General features: G+C 37.9%; 1 protein-coding gene across 2 annotated transcripts in view; it reads right to left on the minus strand.

The window, feature by feature from the left end:
* The window catches only part of SLIT3 (slit guidance ligand 3), a 549,687-nt gene that overhangs the window by 258,193 nt on the left and 266,172 nt on the right, over positions 1–25,322 (minus strand). For both annotated transcript variants that reach the window (XM_076349680.1, XM_076349679.1), the window contains exon 6: positions 4,792–4,863. In XM_076349680.1, coding sequence (XP_076205795.1) covers positions 4,792–4,863 — 72 coding nt within the window. The remainder of the gene's footprint in view (positions 1–4,791; positions 4,864–25,322) is intronic.

A 25,322-nucleotide genomic window follows, 5' to 3' on the forward strand; every position in this document is an offset into this window, starting at 1 on the left:
GATCTCTGCTTGCTGGTAAGTCTCGGGCTATTGATTTTCCTTACTGCAATGCTGCAAAACAAAGGAATAAACTTCTGTCAAGAAATGGCAGAGGATACAGGGCAGCAACTTGCCAGGAAGAGTAATTCTTTGAAATCTGTCCTGTGCATTTCTTATGGGGGAATGATCCCTGCAACACAGCAAGCCCCGATATCGTCATGCCTCCAAAAATCACATGCCTCCAAAGCTTTGCAATCCTCACGCAGCTCAATTGGTTATGTTCAGCTTCACAGTCCTAAAGAGAGCACAGCGAGAGGAAGAGCTGGGAGCATACTGCCAATAACCACAAGCAACACCTTAAAAGAACGGCTGCTGCTGTTACAGGATCTTCATTTGAGTCAACCTCTGCATATTCCTATTCTGGGAATCTGGCTGCCCTCAATAAGGTGGGCCGGGCAGGCTAATCCAACAGAAACTGCAGGAATGCCTCACCAGAGAAACACTCATCTGAATGCTAAGATGTGATACAAGCAGGGTAAACGTGCAGAAATCCAAGAAGCGGCTCTATATGTTTTTATGATGGAAGGCCACGGCTGACAGTGCTGAGTTAGCCCAAAGTTCAACAAGACCCATATCCATATACTTTAATTCTTGAAATAAATGTGCTTACTTGGGGCTAGATTCCTGCAAGAAACATTTCCTGTTCTCTAAGTAATAAGTAACAGAAATTGAATACAGGTGCGCACTGCAAGCTGGCCCTCTCTTGCCCTTGCTTGTTCAACTCTTTTAGGACCACTGAGTAGCATTTACGCATCTATTCTACAATATGTTTAAAGTGTCAGTTTATGCCGAATTCCCATATAAGTTCACTATTGGTAATGGACATTACGTGTTCATGAAAGTTTCTACAAGCTGTATAATTATTTCTATATTTTAATTAGAAATAGACTTACTAACTTATTTTTTGTGTGCAGATTCCTCCTTTGATTTTATAGTCAAACAGCAGAAAACACTTCATATGAAAATAATTCACACAACAAAATTTCCCCCACTTGGGAGTTTTAAAACCTCATCTTGCCAGCCTCTGCTTTGGCTTTGTCTCGTGCAAAAACATTGGCCTCCCTGACATATGAATGCTCTTCTTTAGCACAGCCCTTATGTGAGCCTATTTTCCTGGGCTCACTGCTCTGCTAAGAGAATGACAAAAGATAGAAAGCTTTTACCATTCAAAAGAAAAGGCATGGTGAAAAATATCCTGAAACACTGCTTTCCATAAGACTTTTTTTTTTTCCCCTATCATCCTAACATTTGTTTTTTTTAAATGACTGAAATCGTATTGGTACCAAGCCAGTTCTGCAGTCCTGTTGCTCGAGGGACATCACCAAAGACTCTCATCCCTCAACACATGCAGCAGCACTTCTTCCCTTAAATTCAGGAAATTTTGGGTTTTTTACACCAGCGTGCTCCAACTGGACACAGCCTGACACTTTGTGTTGCTTACTGCTGCGGCCACACTGAGATAGGGTAGTTCTCATAGGGTTTCCAAATGACACCCGCTGTAATTTATATTAAGCCCTTACGCTGCATATTTCTGAGCTTGTATCCAAAAGGAATTCATGCCCTGGCTTAGTCTATTGCATCAACTTCTCTGCATTTTTTCCTGAGGGAAGCTTTCCAATCTGCTGTTAAAGACAGCATTAATCTGGAGACTTTCACGTGGTCTAGCACTTGCTGTGTCTCTATAATATCTACAGAGTTATTATTTTTGCCATGACATTTGGACACTTTATGTAGAAACTGGAAGAATTTGAGGCCATGTTAAATGTCAAGCCATGAAAACAGAGACAATTCCATGCCAGCCTTTCCCTATATGAATTTTAAAGATAAATTGGAAAGGGTTAGGGAGTGCGGGAGGATATGTAACTTTATTTCTTATGTCTAAAAGTCTCCAAGATCCCTCAAAAACATGCTTTATAAGGTGGAAGAACTCTGAGACAGTACAATAAATCTGCAAAGTGATAACCATAGAAACAGCCAACCCTGCTGCTATCACATTAGTGCATATATGTCAGAGAGTCACCAAGCGATTAGCAGTGCAGGTGTTCGAACAGCTGAATGGCACTGAAAGGCAAAGACTCATTCTCCTCCTCTAGGTGCTTGAACACTCACGCTCATTGGCGTGGTCATTTCTGTGACTCAGAAGGGAGCGATCTGGCTGCCAAATGTAGACTGAGAATGGGAATTGGCATGTTTAAGCTTACTGCTTAAAGCTTTAAGAGCTTTAAATATTAACTTGGTTCAACTTGCATCACACCCTTACAGTTATTGCTGCAGAACTTTTAATGCATTTCCAGCAGCAAGTTGGCTCAAGATTTTGCCACATTTTTCTCAGCAACTCATAGACCACTAGTCTGTGTCTGCAAGCAACAGTCATCTGATTTAATGAACCACCCTGGATACACAATTCATCCATTCCTTATCAAGAAAAAAGGACTACAGATTTGAGCGAAAAGTCTGCTTCTCCTGCTATTTATCTAAACAATCAGTACTTGTGGCTCACATCAGCAAATCTGTTAATTAGACTACTAAGCTTTGTGCTCCTGCTGAGCCTGAATTTGGACTAGATGACCTCCAGAGGTCACTTCCAACCAGAATCATTTTATGATTCTGTGGTAACTTCAGTATTCCTGAAAGACAGAAACAGTGGCTACAGGGAAGCACTTCTGATACTGTGTCTTTTACAGCAAAATAATAGATACTGCCTAACTTGACAGTCACAATTTTTTGTCAAAACTTTAGATCCCAACATTTATAGAGTTCCTCTAAGCGCTCCAGCCAGCCATCCCTTGCTATCAGCTCGTGTAAAGGTGAGACCCTGGTTCCTTCTGCACTGAGATTGGGTGCATAAATCAAAGAACACCTGTGATTTTTCTGACAGCTTGCCAGAGGTGAAATCAACTCTGAATGCAAACGTTGCTGTTTTAAATGAAATTAGACAACTAACAGTGAATTATAGCTGGGAAAGTTAGATTTTCTGAAACAAAACACCATCTATTGTTCCTCTAGATTACACAATGTAAGTAAAGTTCATGCTAACATGACAAAAGCGCCATGCTTCTGTCTAAAATCCACAAACTTCTTCCCACTATAAACTATGTTCTCCAGTATTTTCCTGTGTCTTAAAAACTAGACTTGTTCACACAGGTCCTCTGATGCTCCTCCGCTGAAGAGGAGGCTTAGATGAGTTTAAATGGCTCCTCAAGATGCGTTTTCTCAAGCTGATATTCAGGTAAAAAAGCTTTCACACCTGAAAAGCTAAAGTCACTGTTGAATATACACAAAGTAAGTAACAAACCGTTGAAGAAACACAGGCTTAGTATGCTGAATGCCTGCAGAAACAGCTGTAAATGTTATATGACGTGTAAAAGTCTTCACATTCTGTCTGTCCCCAAGTCTCCAAAGGAACCTTGCACAGTGCTCAGAGAGAGAGAGAGCAGGGAGCATCTCACAGTGTTGCGCCTGTGTTTTCCAGTTTGGGGGAAGTCCTGCTTTGGTCTTTTGCAGTACTGTGATGTCTGCCTTTGCATCGCAAACCCCAGTGATGTGATATTCCCTGCAACACAGCATCACCAGAGAAAGTACAAGAACTGTGCTTTGCCCTTGGATGCAGACATGGTCATGCTCTGACTCGTGTTGACTGCCCTTAACAGTTTCCATGCTGCCTATAGAAAAAAAAATTTCTATAGTCTGGATGCTAAAGAGGTTGTTCATTGGGGCAAGAATGAAAACAGAGCACGGGTATGTTGCAAGACTGTTCTTAGAAAAGTGCTTTTTAGATCTCCTTCAGCTGATTCTTCTACTAAATAAACAAAAAATTCCACACTATTTACACTATTTACACACTATGCTTACAATATTTAACACATTGGGGTATCAGGTTTCAGCTACTGGTGTGGTAACATAGTGCTAATACTAATGGCTCTGAAATGGTTCTGAGTGGCTGCAAGTTTTCTCAGGAAATCCTGACTCTCTGCCAACTTGCTGGCTCTTATTTCCTTTTTCAATTCACCTTGTGTTGACTCTAATGATGCCAGTGGTGCGTTAGCGTGTGGGTGCACACAAAAATGCATTTCTGGTACGTAACATCTAAGAGGCTCTAGCAGCTCTGGAAATACAGAGCCAAAAGTCTTTATTTACACATGTTTCAGACTGTATGCTATAGAACATGGCTAGGACAGACTAGCTTCATTAGCACAAACAGCAAAACCCGCTTTTCTCTCTTTAACGGCTTTTAAAAATTATTTTAATTTTCAATACAAACTGTCAAAGCAGGCACAGTTAATTTCCCACATTATTTTTTCATTTTCTGATATTTGTGCTCAACTAGTGTGCCTGTGTGCTACATTTTGCCATATTTACCTTCCACCCAAGTGGTGGGGCAGAAAATTTAATCTAAGTGAAATATTTCAATTTCACCCCCAAACTCTACCAGTTCTTTTCCTATGCATATCTTGCTTCAAGGCTTGGACCGTGATTTCACTGGATTTTGCAGGACAATACTGCTGGGAGGGGTAAAGCCTTTAAGTACACTTTTTTCTTTGCTTAAAACTTCCACAGGTGTGTTGTACAGTGTACATGTGGACTAAAGTAGCACGTGAGGCCCCTGACGATAACCTGCTGCACACAGCAGGGCCCGCAGCTCCCTTTTGTGTTGCACAGAGCTAACCACGTGGTACTCAACAAATCATAACAGCCAGATGTAACCCAGGGAGAATGTTTTTCACCACAAATATTAATGAAGTTGTCACTTACAAGTTCTTCACATCAATGATTCCTCGAAAGGCCTTTCTAGGGATTCCTTTTATCTGGTTTTCACTCAGGTCTCTGAATAAGGGAAGAGAAAAAAAAAATACATTGTATTAACAAAGAGAACACATTTCTCAAATCTACATGAGATAATGGAACACAAACATGCTTGGAAAAGTAGATGTTCTGGATTTGTTACACCACACGATGTTTTCAATTTTCTTTATCTCCTCTAGAGGTCTGTGGCATGAGCTGAAAAGACTCTCCAACGAAAACCACCAGAATTCGTGATACAAATGACAGAACTTCCAGAAAACATCACTCGAATGTGGTCATGACGCTGGCACAATGCCATGATTCGCTGTCAGAGTACCTGCAGCTAAATCTTATGCCTTGAAATTGCAACCCTGTAGCGTAAATGCAATTTTCTCACCATGCTCCTGTTTGTTTACCGACTGCAAAAATACTTGGCTACCCCTGCTCAGATTACAGCCCTTTATTTGAAATTAATATTCAGGAAAAACATGACAATCATTTTCTTGTGAGTTTTGTAAATTTACAGTGAAAAGATCTTGATCCACTGCATTAAAAAACCCATTGCATTGTATATCAATGGGAATGACAGAATTTTTAACCTTGTTTAAAAAAAAAAAAACCAAACAGCAGCAATTCAAAATGTCTTTCTAGTACTTAAAACATTACAAAAGGTTTCAATTTAAATCATTACACCTGCATTGTGAGTGCAGGTAGAGCAATGAGCACTGCAGGTTACAGTTTTCTGTTACACAACCTGCATTCAAGTTGCTTTTTCCTTTGATGTACTGGAAGATTCCACTGGAATTTTCCAAGTTCGCAACCCCCTACCAGCGCCAATGGAGGCAGGCAGGAAGGCATCAGGAATGGGAAGGAAATGGACATAAAATCAGAAAGTTGCGATGTTTTCAGGCTAAGGAAAAACAGCACTCACAATGGTTTCTTTGTCGGCGCCCTGTCAGTATGGAAAAGAGGGAGTGATTTCACTCCGGTTCAGGGTACAAAGTGTGGGGAAGAGAGAAGTGTAGGAAGATGAAAGGAAGGCAGAAGAGTGGGAAAGAAAAATGGAAGAAATAAGCAAATGGAGGAAATGGAAGGCACAGGGACGGCTGGAGAAAAGGACAAAGAAAGGTGATACTACAGCGCAGGATACACAGTGCATCATTTGGTGTGACTTGTCCCTATGCTATACGAGCCCAAGACTTTGCCCCTTTTTCAGAAAGAAATGGCTTTCTAATGATTATTAAGACTGAATGGCAGTCGTGTACTCACCACCAGATACTCTTCTGTAAGTACATTTTGTGTTGCAGCAAGCCTCCTTTCTAGTCTCCACCAAATTGGCTTTATCAAATGAGAGGCCAGAAATCAGAGCCTGGCACAAAAGCCCACAGTGACACTGTAGGTCAAGACATGTCACTCAGGGCTTTCTTCTGCTTTCCATCAGGCAGATAGAAAAAAAAGGGGACTATGTCCTTGTCATGAGACTAATTCAATTTATACCAGTCATGCAGTCTACACCAAATTCTCAAAGTAGCCACAATTGTCCATTCAGACTAGCACAAACAAAAATGTGCTGCTGGATACAAGTCTCTTTTTCAAGCCAGATTAAAATTCTTTGTGACCTTCACAATTTGTTTAACACTGATCCACACCATGACCCTTCCTTCACCTCCCCTTTCTTTTGCCAGCAACAAAATATTAGTTCTTTAAAGACAGACCTTCAACCCAGACAAATGATCAGGCAACCCGAACAGAGAAGAGTCGGAAGTAAAGTGTATTTCAGACCTATAAGAAGGAAGTCTTATGCTGAAGACCGATTTCATGACAGGGGTTCGCTTTGGTGTGACAGCAAGGCACAGCAGAACTACAGCCAATGGTAAAAGTGTGACAAAATGGCTTAGGAAGGCAAAAAACAGTAAGACCTGAAAGCAAGAGACACACAAAGTAGAACAAAAAGGGCTTGACAAAGTAGAATTCTGTGATCAAATAAAACCACACTAAACCCACCAACACCTCAAGTTGCATTTGTCCAGCATTTTATTATGCATTATTTCAAATCTGGTTTAAAAATAAATTAGGTTTTCAAGTATTTTTTTTCTAATATTATTGTGGTCTAAAAGGGCTAACTTATATTCTTGCTTCCTGCTTTGTCTTTATGCTCAGCTCTCACTTGCAGTCAAGCAAAAACAGGGGAGTGTAGGAAATTCATCCATTTTCTACAACAATCTTCTTGTAAATTGTATTCATTTCATCTTCCATTTAGGCACTCTCCTCTAGCTAACAATACTGCCTCTCTAAACTTCCAGGATCGTGGACTGATTTCATAAATATCTCTAGTGGTCTGAAGAACTGACAGCCTGCAGGGCATTAGTGACACAGCATGGAAGAAAATTCACAACTGCATGCTTCACTTTCCGTAACTGCCTTCTCACAATTATAATCGTCCCTTTTTGAGCAGTTAGGAAGAGTGTTCATCTCTGCTTCCTAACGCTGTGCCAAACTTTTGTTGCACATCTTTCTTAAGCAAGCAAACACCAACCAGGCTCAGCACATGCACTTCACAAAATTTGCTCTGAGCGAGCAGAAGGCTGTAACAAGCAACTTGTCTACATAGTTTATCTTAAAGTTTCAGTTTTTCATCCCCTACTTCTTATAACAGACATAATGGGAAGCTCTCACTGACAGTATATAAAATAATTATTAGTTATTAATAGTAACTGCAGAAAACCAGATAAACTAATGTGAGGCCAAACCAAAACCCTAAAAAAACCAGACAAAAAAGAATTGTGGTATTCAAGAAAAAATAAACAACTAATCTGAAGAAAAATAGATGATGATGACTAACACATTTCCAATTTCTTAGACAGAGGTTTCAAGCCATCTATTTCTGTAATGGAAGACAAGTCCAATGCCTGGACGCATGATGGATCCTAAGGAGGAAATCTGAAAAATTCCAGCTTTAGAGAAACATACACTTCCAAAAATCCTTACCCTAATAGACAATGTTAGAGAGCTGACCAAAACGCTTGACCTAAGGACAAATTAAAATGTGCTAGTACGTCAGCAGCACCCTCCTTCACAAAGGTTCCTCTGTACAGAAAGCAGCAAGCCCCAAAACAACGGAAACACGTTCATTTGCATTCTGATAAAATAGACATGTTGAGCTAAATGAATGGTTTTGGATTAAATTATTCTTCTTGTTATTTTGATAAATACAGACAAGTTTCATCCAGTTCAGCCTGCCACACAGCTTTCAAGCAATGCAAATGGCACAGAGATTCTGCAACCAGCCACAGCCTCAATAAAGTGTAGTCTCTTTTTGGAAGTGTCCCCCTGCCTCCTTCATACAGGGGTCCTGTCCGATGGAAATGCTCTTGAAAAGGCCTCAGCAGCAGATCACAGAGGAACCGACTAGGTGAAAAGCACAGCAGGCAACAATACTGGACACGTTCGACCAACAGCTTCCACAGCCAGCAGCATGCGGTGAACGCCCCTAAGGAAACAGCACTCTCATTTTGGAGATGGGGAAACAGCCACAGAGATATTAAAGAACTTTGATTTCAAGTTTGCATAGATCAGAGACACAGGAGCTAATAAAATCCAGCAGCTGTGGCTCACGTGCCCTCACAGCACAGCAGACCACACGTTAGCCTAACCCAGACTCAAACAAGAGTTGGCACAAGGCAATAGCTTTTTTAGTTTTTATTTTAATTTAACTAAAATGCTTTGGACACAGATTAACTCCCACTGCAAGTCTAATGTTGTTTTCCTGATCTTCAAATGTGAATTGCAAGAGCCTTACTGATAAAAGGATTGGAAAGGAAAAAAACCCACCCCAAACTGCTGATGTTTTCTAAGTGCCTCTGTAGTCTTTGCTACAATGCTGGGTTTTAGCTTCCTGCTTTAACACTGGTTATTGCTTCCTAAGTGAAATTTCAACTGTCTAACATAGCAATAAAATACATTAAGACCCTTTTTTTTTTTTAATTTGCCAGTGACAGAATATAAATCAGTTAATTGGAACACAGACCCTATGAGCATTCATAAAATAAGTCTTCACTTGAACTACAGATCTAAAACATTAAAATAGCTACTTTAATACAACTTGCAAAGTTACGGTGGTACTGAAAATAAGATGTACTATATGAAAACCAAAAAATCAACACCGATAGCATTATGCTTAGGTTGTCTCCCTTTTCAAAAACCAAAAAATCCTTTGAGCATTTACCAGTTATTTTCCAGATCTTTTTTGGCATACAGATTCTAAAATTTAAAAAGACTTATTTCTAAACAAAGAACTGCCTGAAATGTAGCTTGATTAAGAAGTATTTATTGTGGTTGAATACCACTCTCTTATTTCTCCTGCTCAAATGGTCTAAAAGAAAGATCACCATTCAGTGTTATCCAATAAAGAACTAGACTTGCCTTTGATGTCTAAGAAGTTTAATGCGAAGACTTAAAGAACTAGTCTTCAAGAGCAAATGCTTCACAGCCAAACATGTATCTTTCCCAGTATGTTATTGTATGTTGATCCGATAATAAAACAGTAAACTCACAGAGTTAACCATTAACACATGGAACCAATGTTCAGCTAAAATGAAGGAAAAATCCAGAATAACTAACCCGATTCCTTCAAGTACTTTCTAGCTTATCCACAATTCAATTGCTTCTTGGGATAAGAAAGGAGAGTTCACACACAATTGTCTTTGTAGCAGCTGATACAAACCCATAAGCAAACACTGGTTGATTCAACTGTATAGGGGGCTTGAGAGTGCAAAATAACCAATTGTTTCCCATCATCTCTTCCGGACACAGTAATATTGGAAGGTTTATGTTGTTTAGTTTTACTTTGTAAAGCAAGCAATGGAAAGGTATGAATGTGGATTTTAAGAAAGTGTCAGCTGCCACCAATGCTAAGAAATAAATACTTTGCCCATTAGCTTCACTCCAGCTACAGAATGTGCAGCTGAGAAAAATGCTAATTAGTTAATCCATGTTGGTAGCTTGTTTTCATTCTTTTACCAAATAGGATTTCTGGGTTAAAAACATTTCAGTCTTATGCATTTACCAAAATAAAATAAAATAAAAAATTCTTGAGATTTTGTGCATTAAAGTTTAGTGACTTTCAACCTTTTTTTCAAAGTTCAACCCAACATTTCTTTACAACTAGACTAAAACCAGGCTGAACTACTCTGTGAAAGGTCACATACTTAACACAACCTGGACACTGCAATTTGTCTCATTAGAATTACTTTTAATTTGTACAGCATGTTACACATAAACTCTATCCTACAACGTTTTACTGAATTAAATAACACAATTAAGGTGTTAAAGAGTAACAGATGGGGAAAAATTAGAGAGTATAATCCAAAGAGAATAGGTATCTCTAAATGACACGTAATAAAAGATAAGCAAGTCAGTGAAGTGGGGAATGATAGAAGTCAGCTTTTTCATAAAGCAAGAGCTGGAAGGAAGGTAACTCCTACAGACAGTGAAGAGAGAGGGCAAAGGGACCAATGTTTACTAAGGGAAGAGTTTGCAAGACAAAATGGGGTAACATGCACAGAGAGAGAAAGACAAAGAAAATCCATAGGGGAAAAAAAGTTTACGCAATTATAACTGTAACAATTCCAGTACAGAATATGAATATTCACAGTGTCTTTTTTCTTTTAACTAAAGGCTTGACATTCCCAAGGAAGCTTTGTTGTCTCCCAGAGTTTCTATTACAATCTACAACAACTTGCAATGCCTCAAACCCTGCTTTAACTTCAAGCATGGCATAACCAGGATCACAAAACCAGCAGCAGAATGGCTGCAGCACAGATTCCCTTCTAATTGCTACAGTTTCTTCTTGCCCATCAATACAATGCCCCTTCAAAGAAGTGAGCAATATTACAGTTAATCTGGTCACATCCTCTTATGCAGCTCCAGCCACTTATTCTCAGGAAGCAGTGCAGAAGGATGCAGATCTGTCTCCTTTGCAATAAGCGTGCACTTGCAAAGGCCGCTGTGCCTTAAAAGTGTGTTAAGAAGACTGAGCCAAGAGAGTGATCACCATGCTTGAGGTATGCAGGAAATGGATCCAAATTACTTGTGTGGTAAATGTATCTGGAGGCACAAGTGCCAGTATGCACAAGCTCAAGGATGCAGACATTGAAATCAGATCAAAACAGACTCTGTAAATATAGTCAACCACATTTTTTAAAATGTCTTTATATCACATTAAGCTGGCCTTTCATTTACAGCAAAGACCAGAAGAATTTTTCCTGCTCTGCCAAAATTGCATGGCAGTTTTTTAATGGTTAAAATTAATATTTAACATTTTCAACAGCTAAATACTATTCTTATCTAGGAGCTGTTGTCCTAGTATTTCCAAAACTGTTCAGTATTAGAGTTTTTCCTGTTCTATAGATGGATTAACAAATAACTGAGTTAGCTGTTGAGGACAATTCAGTAACTTTGAGCCTTGTAAATACGCAAGATAAATTCAAGGTATTTATCATCTTCCAGGTGGGAGAAGCATTGACCAAATCAGCTCACTACAATAGTAATGAGAACAAGCTGTGGCAAGTCTGACACTCACATCAGCACCTCTATACTCAGGAGGGGCCTTATGCACTCGGTGAAGCAATGGCTTCTCTCTTTCTGTATGTTCAGCGTAAAAGACGGTATTTACCATGAAGTAGCAGTTATAGCTCTCTGTCTAAAAGGAAAAATGGATAAGTCTTGTTGCCGATGGGCTACAAGGCAGGAGTTTAAGAGCAATAGTATTGTATAGCATTTACTCTGTGGAAACTTGGCATCACTGCTGATTTTCTAAAAGGAAAAAAATTTCTTCCTGCTACTACTGCAATAAAAGTATAGATGTTGACAGCATCTGAGTTCTGCAAAACAAAAGCAGGTCCTACAGATGTTTTGTACCCTGAACAATGCAAGGTGATTGTGTTTTTGCTAAATATAATACAGCTGGCTCTCAATTCATGCTCTGAGAAGCCGTTGAGAAACGCTTTCTAGTTTTGTTTTAAGGGAGGGAATTTAGCTCAAAAATTCCAATTAAACCAGTCCTCACTGCTTTCACACAGTCACGCACTACTGCACAAGTACCACTGCTAAGCTTCCAGATGATAAACACCACGATTTCTTTATTGATCTGGTTTTACTGTGAGGTGATAGATGCTAACTCTATACCTCTATACCTCAACATTCACTCAAAGCTTCACATAGTCTAATTAACCCAAGTCACATACACATACTCTCATTTTGCAGAACAAGACACTGAATAGAGGCTGAGCTTAAAGAGTGGGGAAGGGTGTTCGCTAAGCAACCAAGGAGGAAAAAGATCTCAGCAGTAGGTAATTATTTTAGCACCATCTTCCGCCTTCTCCAAGGCCAAATTAAAAACCATCTGTTAATAAAGACCCTTCAAGAGATCCAACCTGCATGGACTTTGACAGGTTCATGACTTCTGTCCTGACACAACTACAGGGATTACTCAGTACATGGTGAAGTCTTTCTAAATGTTTAAAAGAACAGAGGATACACGTTTGTGCATGCTTCATGAGAGGTTTTAAAAAATTTCTTAGCCACTTCAAACAACAAAAAAAATTCCCACTCTGTTTCACTAAATTAGACACAGTTCTGTAATATTTGGCTGTCAATGCACCCAATGCAAAACCAGAAAAAAATTAAGTCTACCAGGATATCTCTTACAAGGTTAGTAAATATTTTTATATTATTTTAAATGAACTGTAAAAATAATCTATGTGTCAATGCCCAATTAAAGGCAACATTTGTCTTTATGACTTTTACAATTCTTCCTCCCTCCTTCTGCCATTTCCAAAATGCCGAGCAAATACTGATCAGATAGCATTTAGGAGACTCTTATTTTAAAACCACCCATCTCGAGACAGATCAGAGTTTTCATTTTAGAAAGCAGCATCTGTTTTGTCTTTTGGAACATACGCACAAAAATTAAATTTTAACTCAATGTCTTTATGCTCAACTTTGGATATGTCCAGGAGTAGGAATTGGAAAGTAACTGACAGTGGACTCAGAGGAAACACTTGAAGAGAAGCACCCCTCTAGAAATATGATAAAGCTTCTGACTAATAAATGACAATAAGGCTTCTTTATTGGTAGTATTTAACATAGGTCTTCAGTGCTTTACAAAATGGTATCAATATAATTAAACCTTCCTTTTTATAGCGGGGACAGTGAGACACAATGAGAGGCAGTATGTGACTAGACCAAGTACTCTAACAGGGTGTGGGAAGAGTCAAAAAACCCCCCTTTGAAAGTCATATACATTAGGTATTCCATCTTATGCAATTAAGACACTAAGTCTTACTGCATGTGGTGAGATTGGCCTGCCAGCAGAGAAATAGCATGCACAATTCTGACAATGTATTTAAGAGAGATTCATTTTGATAGAAAAATCTCTTCTACTGTGGAATTATCCAGAACTACTATACATTTGCAACCGGATCACTGACAAAACAAAGTGATCCCAATGTGATGTTGTTCCTACACAATACCAAATTCTACCAATGCATTTCTATTACACTGTTCTCCGACCAAGTGAGATTACAACACAGAGGCACTAAAATGATTTAGTAGGAACAACATACACCTCAAAGAGGTAGGAGCGAAGCACTGACATCAGTGGAAAGAAATGAATCTCTCAGTGATTTTCCATTTTTGTAAATATTTGCTTGCTGCTAAAACAATGTGAATTCAAAAGCTCTCTTGCTGCTTATTAATGTTAATACTTTTTAAAGAGGAAGTTCAGCTATATGGAGGCTCCTTTATTTTAAGCTAATTTAAAAAAACAAACAAACGAGAAATTTTACATTGTTGACCTGTTCTCTGTTTTATACTTTTGTCTGTTGAGTTGTATTGGAAAGAAATCCTATGCATTTGCAAATTCTAAAAATCAGTAGGCAATATTACCCTCCTCTGATCTCCACAGACCAAAAATGAACCCCTGTTTAAGCCCAGCCTGATCACTTAGCAAAAAGATATTTGCAGTTTATTGGTTCTATCTTTTTTAAAATATGGTGAAGTTTTTTTTTTTAAGGAGATAAATATGTGAAATCATGAAGTCTTAAACATGAGCCAATAAACTGCACCTTCACTGGATAACTGATCAACATCTGGAAGAAGATTTGCTCTTTAATGATCTTTCTTGACCTAATTCTGCCTTTGTTAATGATGAGTATTTTTATAGTAAAGAATTTTTTGCACGTTACTGATATATTCAGAAAAATACCTCCCTGACCAGTTATATTCTGGTGCACCTAACCATCACACAGTAGAATGAAAATGATGGTCATAATAGTATTTATTTAATTCAGGCTGTGATCCTGTACTTTAGCTATGAAAATAGAGTGTTTTCGTAGGACTAAGTAGCAATTGCATGTGTAAAGATCTAGGCTTTATTTTTTATGAAGTTCTCATGAAAGAGGCCAATTACTTAATTTGTTTGCATGATCACCGTAGGCATTTCTGCGGCTATATAAATGTAATAAAAATTATACAGAATCCATGAATAGTAAAAACTACAGTGACATCCTATTTATTCTAGTGAGGCAGAAATGAATTGGAAATTATTTGAATGCACTGCAGTGAGAAAAACAATATTCTGGTTATAGCTAAGCCCTGGTTATCAAGACGCTATTATTCTGTGGTAAAAAGTGTACCAGTGTAAGAGGGGCACACTATTGCTTTAGCTGTAATAGAAGTTTTAAAAATAAATTATAATATTGGACCAGTAATATCTACTGCAGTGATATTCAGCAGTCCATACTCCATTAACAGGTACTGAAATGCTAGACAATGGATGAAAGAGTTTTACGCATCTTGTCCCTTCTTTCTTTCATTGTATTTTAGCTTCCATTTTTCTTCCACAACTTCACCTTTATGTATCACCTTTCCTGCTATGAATCGTTTAGTCCCTGAAAGCCTCTGTGAAACACTGCAGATGTAAGAAGATACAATTCAGACTGGTTTGTAGCCTTAATTCATTTTTCTATGTGGATATGACATCTAGATTTATTAGACCAAGATGTAATACCACAAAGTGGTTAACTCTGTTGGGGATACTCATGCAAGATGCAACTGTTTAAGTAATACTAGCTTCTCCTTTTTATGGTAGGCTCCACGAACCCACAAGCTATTCAATTATTTCAAAGCAGGTCCACCCTGACCATTACAGCTGAATGATACCTACAAACCTCATTCTGCTACCTTATCCATACACACAAGAAAAGATTCACTAAAGCATAACCAAATAATTTCTTTTTTTCAATGACTGTCCAGGTAGGCAAAGCACCTTCAAGCATTCCACTCCATGCACAGAAAGTTCATCATTCAATAGTGCTACACTTTAGAAAAAGGCATCTAAATACAAGATAAGTGTTTAAATACAGAAAATAAAAATAAAGTATACTAGTAGAACAAACATGCTAATTAACATAACAAAGACCTAAACCTAAATTACCTGTCAGCTAACGTGCACACAAAATGATAAATTCCTCCAAAAAAGAAGTTAAACTTGTAATCATGTCACTCAGCCTATTGAGTGTTTTGTTTTTTTAATGCTTTGGTAGATCACCTACCAAGGAGCTAAAACTTTATTGAAGACTAAGCTAAAATCGAGACAATTCACAAGAATTAACAGTCTCCCGAGGACTTCATTGCCACTTACAAACAAGCCTGGCCTGAATAAGTTACGAGCTAAGTTCCCTGAAGCCAACCAAACACTACATTATGGAAACCTCTAGATTCTACTTGGAAAAGAAATTCAGTTTTCACCCCTAAAACACCCAAACTACTCATAGAGAGATGTGGGCATGTGTGAACTCTTTACAGTAACTCTCAAAGATTCTTGTGGCACATTTTGAGCTTTATTCCTGAAGAAGACAAGGAAACAAGGGCACTACTCTGATTCATCAGCAAATGCATTGCTTCAGTGATCTGCACAAGGATGTATTTGCATAAAGCCACTTCCAAAAATGAACTCCGCTTTCCTCTGACTCACTGTCAAGCATGTTGCTGAATTTCAGATTGACAATGTCAGCTCAGAAAATTAAATTAAATGTAAAAAAGCTGATAGCTGACCAGGGAGAGGGAGGAGGGCCTCCTGCACAACAGACTCCAAAGGGAAGCAGCGAGAAGTCTACACATTGCTGTTTCATCGTTGAAGCACTCTCAAATCAAAGAATATCAAATTCCAGAGTGATCTGATTTCATCACTGCTGGGAAGGATGATGACTTTCTCTAAAGTCCACTACAGCTATGCGAGTCCGCAGAAGAAACTATGCCTGACAGCAACACTTGACTTTCAATTATCCCAAACAAAGTTTCTTTAATTTATGACACCTCTGTTCAACTAATTTAGGAAGCTTTTGAAAAAACAATTAGCTAAGGGGTGTCATGTATACGTAGCACTAAGTACAAAATGATTCACAGGAAATCTTTTGATGGTAAAGATGCTTTGCTTTACTTTCAAAATACAGCCTGGCAGTTGGAAAAAATTACGTTCAAATGCAAAGGTAGAGAGAACTCACATCACCCAGACAGCGGAAGCCTCTGGATTTGCAGCTTTAGATGATGTATTACATTGAAATTCTTGTTAAAAGACAAACAATGCAAGTGATAATGGTAGCTCAGAGCTCCCCCCCCTCCCCAGCACTGATCTGACTAAGCTTCTGACCAGGAAATTGGCATCCAGAATTCTTCTTCTCTTTTAAATAAAATCAATGCACACTACCAAAGTGAAAAAAAATAATAAAAAAGTAACAACTCGGAAGTAAACAGATTGCCCAAGAACACTGAAACTAAGCACAGCCATTTCTAGTAGTGAACAAGGAAGCATGTTATCTCGCAAACTGTTTGTTCTATAGTACACATTCACACACAATTTAAAGACTATGATTTTGCCTTAAATCTTGTATTTGATATTATAAAATTTAAAACCTTATCATACGACACATAGTTCTATCTTATCAAAAAAACAAATTTAACTTCATTACAAAACTTGGAAAGTTTACATTCTGATATTATTTATTCACATCATTACTTCCAGATGTACATACAGAAAACCAACAATCAAGAGGCAGAAACTAAGAGTCAGTCAAAAAAATACAACAATTTCTGCATCGCGGTTCCATACACAAAGGGTTTTGTTTGGTTCCAGAAAGTAATTCACAGTTGAATCTGTTTTTATCCCAGCTTGATGCAATCGCTTGCCCTTTCTTTGAACAGTTAATTTCTGGAAAGATAACTCTAAATACTGGGGAACTGTGTCTAACCCAGAAAGTGGTTTGCTAACTAAACCTATCCCACCCTGTTAAATTTATATGATTATGCTATAGATTATATACAACTATAACACATATGGTTCCAATGTTGTTTCTAGCTTGCACTCTTTGTTCAGTCTTTCCAAATCATAGAACATAAGAATGATATAAAAGAAGAAAGGCAAAACAAATACTAAATGGTAGGGTTGGGATGCATTACCAACACTTTACCAAAGACAGTAATACAGCAGAAGTATAGTTTTACATCCATGAAATATTTTGAATTTTCACATGTAACATACACACTTTGATTAGTAATATCAGACAAGAGCCAGAGTATATTTCTCCATATATGAAGCATATTTGGAAGTATTAAACACACCAAACATATATGTCTTCTTCAGAAGGTTCTATATTAATACAAAAATAGAAACAAACCCAAGTGTTTTCAGTAAATGCTGATATTAGCTACTGGAAGACAAAATTCACTATAAGACAGAGGAGACTATTCCTTCAGCTCTTCCACTGTGCCTGGTAATTAGAAATATTTTAACCAGGTCAAAATCATACATCACAGGAAAAGATCAGCACCATTTTCCTGCAATAGCCCAGAACTACTCCTACTAATTATTTTAATAAGTTCTATACATTAATCCATATACTACCTCCCCGTGGGTTTACATAATGATTTTGTTCAGTTCGTATGGTAGACAGCATCTCTCACAGAGAAGTCAGCACAGAACGGGCTCATTGAAATCTTCCGTTCAGATACTGACCCCAGGTTACAGTCCTGAGACATTCAATAATCACTGCATGCTCAGCAATGACTGCTGTTCAGCCCAGAACATCTGAGTTTTTAAAAATGAGAAGGCCCAAATGAACACGCTCTAATTCCCTCAGTTTTAACTCATCGCCTTCAAACCAACCCTGAGAAGTGCGAGAGGGGAGCAGGAAGGAGCCTAGTGCCGGCCAGCAAAGCTTGTGGGCAGGAGTGCTCTGCTCTCCACTTTCATTGAGGGCTTTAGCACACAACCGCTCGCCTCTGGACCAGAGGTGACAGTATTTTTAGCAATGCCATGGTGCCCCTGACTAAATAGATGGTAACATATTTACACAGAACAAGTTCTAAGCTGACTGAATAACCTGAACAATATTGAATTAAGGTTTTCTTTTCCTTGCACGCATCTCCTTTGGTTATCAAAGTCAGGCATTCTCTTAAAGCTGCAGTATTATTTACAGAAACATTTTTCACTTTATTGTATTGATCTGGAGCCTTAAAATGTAGATAAAAGGTAGAATAAAGTGGTATCAGTGCATTGCAATGGTACCTGAGGGAACTTGCTTCCTTCAAAGGCCATCTGCATGTTATAGAAATAACATCAATGCCACAAGGACAGCGGAGTTTGTCTTTTCAGAGCAAAATAATGATGTGAAGTTGTGACTGAGACTTACGATTACATTTCTAACAGGGGTAGGTTTCCATAGTGGTCAGAAGTGACCCACTCATGTAGAAATCTCTCTCCCAGCTCTGTCTGAGAGGGTTTCAGCAGAGGCATGGCAGCATGGCCCCTGCGTGTTCCACCACTTGCCCCTGCGCCCATGGGGGCGGCTGCAGGCCACACTGCTGGAGAAGGCTGAAGAACAGTTGTCCTTTTGGCTGAAACATACAATACACTAGAACTAGACATGCTCACGAGTGGCCAAGTGATTTTAAAGGTAATTTTAAAAATTTCTTTAGGGTATTTTCTTCAAAAACAAAGTAGGTGGCCTATGACCCTTCACTATCACTGATAAACCCTTACTTGGCAAGTTTCTCATGCACGCTTCTTCTCTGGCAAGGCAGGAATGGGAAAATACCTACTTGACTGTGTCCAGTCCCAACCCAAAAGAAAGGATTTCCAATGTGTTTGTAGGAATGAAGAGGGTAGTCACAGAAGCCAAACAGATCCAAGGGTTTTTGTTTCTTTTCCTCTAACTCGATAAGCAAATCCTGCACAAGACACTTAGGAGCTTTCTGCACTGGGAGTTTCTGTGCATCTGAGACTTCCACACTGCAAGCATCTTTGCTGAGATAACATAAAATTTCAGAGCACATAGTTAATGTTCAAATGGCAGAATATATTGATTCTCTGCCCATCCCCTAGTATCTTAAGTTTACCCAGAAGACTATTTTATTTAATTAACTTGGTGCTTTATTAATATAAATATTCCACTATTGATCATAAGAGAAGCTGACGCATGTTTGAGTCAGGCATACATCAGACCCATTTAATGGAGCTCCACTTAGAAGAGTAGTTGGCTCTAAATCAAGGTAAATGGTAGCAAGTGCTCCTTTGGGATGACAGGGCTTAGCTGAATCTATAACATTTTTACGGAGCTAGTTTTTTTAAAAGCAGAAAGCATATGGAAATTAGATATGAAAATGGTCTCTCCTTGCACGTATCAATTAAGCATGTCAATACTTTAATTAAATTGCTCAACTTAATGAGATTTATACCAATGAATATGTTTTATAGTTATAATAGCTTTTTTGGCTACTGTTCAAGATGTCAAATAAATTGTGAAAAGAGGATTAAAAAAGTAGTAATTGACATTCTGAACTGAAGCCAGTATTTTTTTCTCTCATTTTTTTCCTTCATTCATGTGATTTTGGAGAACATATAAATAAAGTAATGAACCCTGTAATAGCTTTGCTTTTAAAAATGTCTTTCTTTTCCAGTTCTAATCCTTCTTATCAAATTCTCTAAGTAGCACACGATTTGAATTAAGAAGCACTTCAACCTAAATCATTATAGGCCTTTTTCCCCTTTGAGGCTCACTATTATGCCTTTCCTCCAAGTAAAAAGGAAGCAAAACTTTTCTATCCAGACATGCAGTTACTATAAAGACTTCTGTATCAGACTATGTTAGCATAACGTCTCGAGGTGCATGGATCTTACCCCACCAGCAATGGGGACTTCTACTCCCATCCCGGACTTGCTTCAGTTTTGTATCCACCATCTCTGGCCAAACATAACTTTCCAAAATCTAGACCATACCTGAAGAAGTTGTGGAGAAGTGTCAGAAAATATATTTTGGAGAAGAAGCTCTTCCAGTCCTTTGATGCTTCACAGTGCTCTAACTTGCTATTGCAAGCACTGTTAAAATAAATAGTAATTAAAAAAAAAAAAAAAACAAACAAAAAACTAACCCCCTACTTTTAAAACATATCTCAAAAAAAAAAAAAAAAAAAAAAAGATATTTAGTTTGCAAGCTGCCACCTCAGGTCTCGCTGGCCTCACTAGCTTCCCAGCGAAAGGCAAATCTAAGTAACATTGATCAGAAACACCTGCTGTAGTGGAAACTCTAGAATAATGAATCCCAATTTTGCAGGTTGCCAGCTCAGAAGTACAAAAATATACAGCACAATGTTAGAAAAAGACAGAACCAAAACAAATGTTTCTTGCAGTCAGAAGGATGGACAATTCTCATCTAGGGGTTAAAGAAAAGTGTTGGATGCTACCTTTCCTGGCATAATTCCTAGCTCCATCCTAAATATACTTTTGCAACCTTTACAAAGTCACCGTCTGTCGCAGTGACTCAGTTCTCTAGTATATGTCAAGGGACATGTGCCTTTATAGGTGAGAAGTACCTAACTCACATGTAAAAATGCGTATGTATTCTCAAGTGAGAAGTGTTACAAAAGTGCCTTCCCTGTAATTGCTAGCAGACCCCCTCAGCAGGACTGCAGGTGACCAGGCAACACAAAGCGCCTTTTCCTGTGCCAAAAACAGACTAAGGAAAAAGTTCTGTTCAGGTGTGATTCTCTCTGTCGTTGCCTAGTAACAAATACAGAAAAACTGAAGATAACAAAAATCATCCAGGGGAGCTTCACATACAAAAACCCTAAGTAAAACAGGGCATTTATTATTCCTTCATCTTTTCTTTCAGCTGAACCATTTACTGAATTTTAGTAGAAAAATGATGTCCAGCTCAAACCTTCGCATAATTTAAATTTCAGGTTTCTATATATTACACTCCAGCTGGGAGATTTTGCCTGTAAATATTTCAAGAAAGTATTTATTTTAAAGTCATTCTATGATCTGTACTGGGCATTGTAAAAACCCTTACTAAACTATAATTAGAAGCCAAGTATGACTTGACAATGGTCATTCAGAACTAAGAAATGTAGCAGCTATATGCTTTTTCATGTCAATCAACATCTTCTGGTCAGCTTCCACAGACTTTCCCCACTCCAAAGTTACCAATAGTATTTTAAATGATACACTTGAACAACAGCGAGACACATGCATTACAAGTGCTTTGACTTTATTTCTTACCCTTATTAAATGTTTCTCTGTATTGCCAATCTAATTTTTCTCCTTTGTCAAGCCATTAAATTGATTTCTTTAGCTGAATTCCATGGCAGCATCGTCTGTGACAGTGAAGGATAAACTCCTTGATATGTATCAGTTTGTTAGGTTAAAAAATCCTAAGAATGATGGCTGAAATGTCAGGAAAGAAGAGCAGGAATAATTTATATAAGCCTCATCCTACCTTTCTCCACTATTCTTACAAATATGCAAGATTTACACTGATTTTCAGTTGGTTAACACAAGCAGAATTTGCTGTCTTTATAGCAATGTTTCTCACATACTGAAGTACCATTATTTAAATTAAGTAGAAAATAATTTCTTATTTGATTAGGGTACGCACTGTTTTCTTCATATAGTTGAACTACAACCAATTGTTTTCTGTTGAAATTACATTATTCCACTTAGATTGTTCAATTACATTCTGAACACCACAGCTAATCATTTCAGTGTAGCTTTTCCTCCTTTTACTGTAGTAGTCGACAGGTAAGGCTAAAGAAATACCAAATGCTAATTCATCATACATTTCTAAACTTATATCTAACAAAATACATTTCAGGAAAAAATAACCTATTCCAGCCAGCTGATGGCCTAAATAAGATGTTATAATAGAAGAAAGTCAAAGCTTTTCTATTTCATTTATCTGCTGCGACCTCTCCATTAGCAGAGTCTCTTCAGTACAATACGCATGTGAATGTGTCTATACCTGCAACTGTTTTACACCTAGCCAGAAATCAGAGACCAGTGTGTTAGAGTTGGTGTCTTACACTGTTGCTTACTTTCAAGGTGAGTCTGCTTTCTCTGCAAACAAAGAGCAGCTTTGTGATATTCTACTCGCCTACTTAAATGCAAAATTTGACAGATGAGCAAAGCATCATTAGATTTGTCAATAGCAGCAACAGTTTATGTGCTATGCTATTGCTGCAGGCTTTGGGCTAGGGAATGAAAAAAAATGACAACACTCACATACTATTTGCATATAATGCAATTCATGCAAAAGGAAAAAAGTTCATTCTTTTCTTTAACGGTTGACTTTAAGCCCTAATATACTATTTTAGATACTGCTTCCAAATCTCAGACCATGATGAATGTGTTGTTTTCTCAATACTCAGAATTGCTTTTTTTTTCCTTTGTCCGCACTGATGACATTAAATTGGTTTGTTATCCCATGTTACGTTCTCGAAATATCTCCCCTCTGTCATTTATGCCTAAATTTAATTCTCATGGTCATTCGTGAAACTGCAGATACAAGGGTAATATTTTTAATTTAAGCAAAAACTATTAGAGTTTTACTTTTGACTTCATTTAAGCCTAAACTTCACTTTATGTAAAAATGGCTGACAGATGTGACATCTCAATGTATCGCTATTAGAAGACAGCAGTACCTACATGATTATCAGAACTTACTTTAATTTTTAGCTTTCCTAGGGAATGGCGGAACCCAAGAAACAAAGAAACAGAACATAACAAATTGACAGGTTATATGTAACTTTTAAACAGGCATTTATTTCCCAAGTTTTTCATCCACTAAAAATGAAAAGCAGCACTAGTTTCAGCTTAGGCAATACTATGAAGCGAAGCTGAAAACCCCTGATAATTACTGAAGTGTTCCACATTTACAGAATAATGGGGGGGATTTGATTGGTTATGAGAGAATAAATTTAATTTTTCTTCACGGTATTTTCTCTAAGCCAACTATACAAGTTTGTTATAAAATATGCTGTGTTGTTCTTGGAAAAGGATGCACATGTATTCAAAGAAAAGAAAAACATCTAATCAAAAGACCTTATGCAGGACCAAACCATCGGTCATCCTTAATAGGAAAGTCATGTTAGACTATTTGAACATTTGACTGATTATACCCAATCATTTGAGAGAAAGATTGTTTTTACCTTAGTGTTAATGAGACCCAAGATTTGGGTAGCTGACTCCAAATCACAGAAACTACAGAATCAAAGCTGGAATGCCCTAATGAGCAGATTTTCTCATTACTAAAGAAGTTGCTCAGGATTTTTTTTTTTTTTTTAATAAAAAAAGAAGTTACAGGGGTTTTTTGACAATTCAAATGGCAGACATGACTGCAACATGAAACTCAACTACTTAGATGTCATAATATTTTAGGCCAGTATCTCAAAGGCAATATTCTCTGTAAATGACAAATTGCAGGAAACCCAGTTTTGCTGTCCCACCAAAATACACTGTCCTTGGTGCAGAAGTGTCAAAAAATATTTTCTGGAGAAGTTCTTCCAGTCCTTTGATGCTTCACAGTACTCTTAACTTGCAATTGCAAGCATCAGCAATATATTTAAAAAATACTAATCCACCTCTATTAAAACATATCTTCAAAAAGAAAATGATACTCCATTTGCAAGCTGCCTCCCAAGATCTCACTGGCCCCCCTGGCTTCCCAGTGCACCATCGCTCAAGCCACTGAACAACTTTGCTGCAGTAAACTTGAAATTAAGACCTCAGAATGGAACACTTCAGCTTTAGAAACAGAGTACAAGGTTAATTTACTTTAAAACTAGGCTTACAACACATTCCAAAAGAAATAACCGTTCTTCAAATAAAACAGAACTACTGCTTTAATTAGATATTACTTTAAGCTTTACAAGATGAAGAGGTATATTTTACTTAAATGCCAAATTATTATTAAAAACATACTTGCCAAGGGAGAATAATTAAAGAATATGTATCTTGTGAATATATTTGTATTTAAAATAATAAGGATGTTTCTTCAAACCTAAGTGTGCTATTATACTGAGAAGAAAGTCGCAGTAATATACAGGTTGTTAGCATATAACGCTCTACTATTCTTTCACTTAACTAGTGTTCTGTAGGCTGAAACAGAAAACATTGCAAGTACTGTCTAAAACTAAGAAAATATTTGTAATGTGTAACAGTAATACTAAATACTTTATTTTTAATCAAATCAGCAAAGATTAAATGAGCCAAAGATGCATACAGTCAATGTCTATCGTATAAGGCATCGACTTGATGCTTACTAATGTAAAAAGGAAGAAGATTACCCAATATGCTCCACCCTTCTGGTGGGTCTGGTCACAGTTCGCATACGTCAAAGAGTTTCTCCATGTATGACACAGGTATAACTCTTGCCTACCTGTGCCAAAGTGAAGCCCATTCTGTCTTACCATCACAACAGTAGCACAGCACATCTAAAACTTGAATAGCATTTCTTATTTTCCACTTCAAATGGGAACTTTTAGCATTTAAACCAGAGTCAGAAGTGCAAGCCCAGTACTACACAGCTTGCATTAGAGCTGTATATATCAGGGTACCTTAAAATTCAACATGTCATTTTTTTCAACATGCAATAAAGATGTTACAAAATACTAGACAGATACATCTAGTGATTACCAGAGTCCTTTTTTCATGAGCTCCTGGTTATAAGCAGGAAAGATTTCCTCAAATATCTTCAGCAGGCCTAAATTAAAAAAGGTTCAGCTCCTTCTGTGAGAGAAGGCATAGAAAAAGTGCACCTAATTAAAAAAAGAGGTCTTTATAGCAGGTCGACCTGCTACATTCCACTTTGGTGGGGAAGAGGAGGCCAGCATTTGCACTTCTTTCTGTCTCGTCACCCTTTCTTTCACAGGGCTTACAAATCAACCAACTCCAAAGCAGGCTGAACATTTTCTAAGGGCAAGGCTGTCTCCCACACTGTGGTCATAACATTAGACACCTTCATACACTCCAGGCCTAGTTTAAAGATGATGTTCTTTAAGGTCCTGAGCTTTGTTGTCTTATGGACAGCTCAGGCTTAGGCAGCTTCATCCGGTTCCACTGCACACCAACAGTCTGCTTTAAGCAGAAGCACATCACATCACGAATGCTA

This window comes from Aptenodytes patagonicus, chromosome 12 (genome assembly GCF_965638725.1).
Source record: "Aptenodytes patagonicus chromosome 12, bAptPat1.pri.cur, whole genome shotgun sequence".
NCBI classification, from domain to species: Eukaryota; Metazoa; Chordata; class Aves; order Sphenisciformes; family Spheniscidae; genus Aptenodytes; species Aptenodytes patagonicus.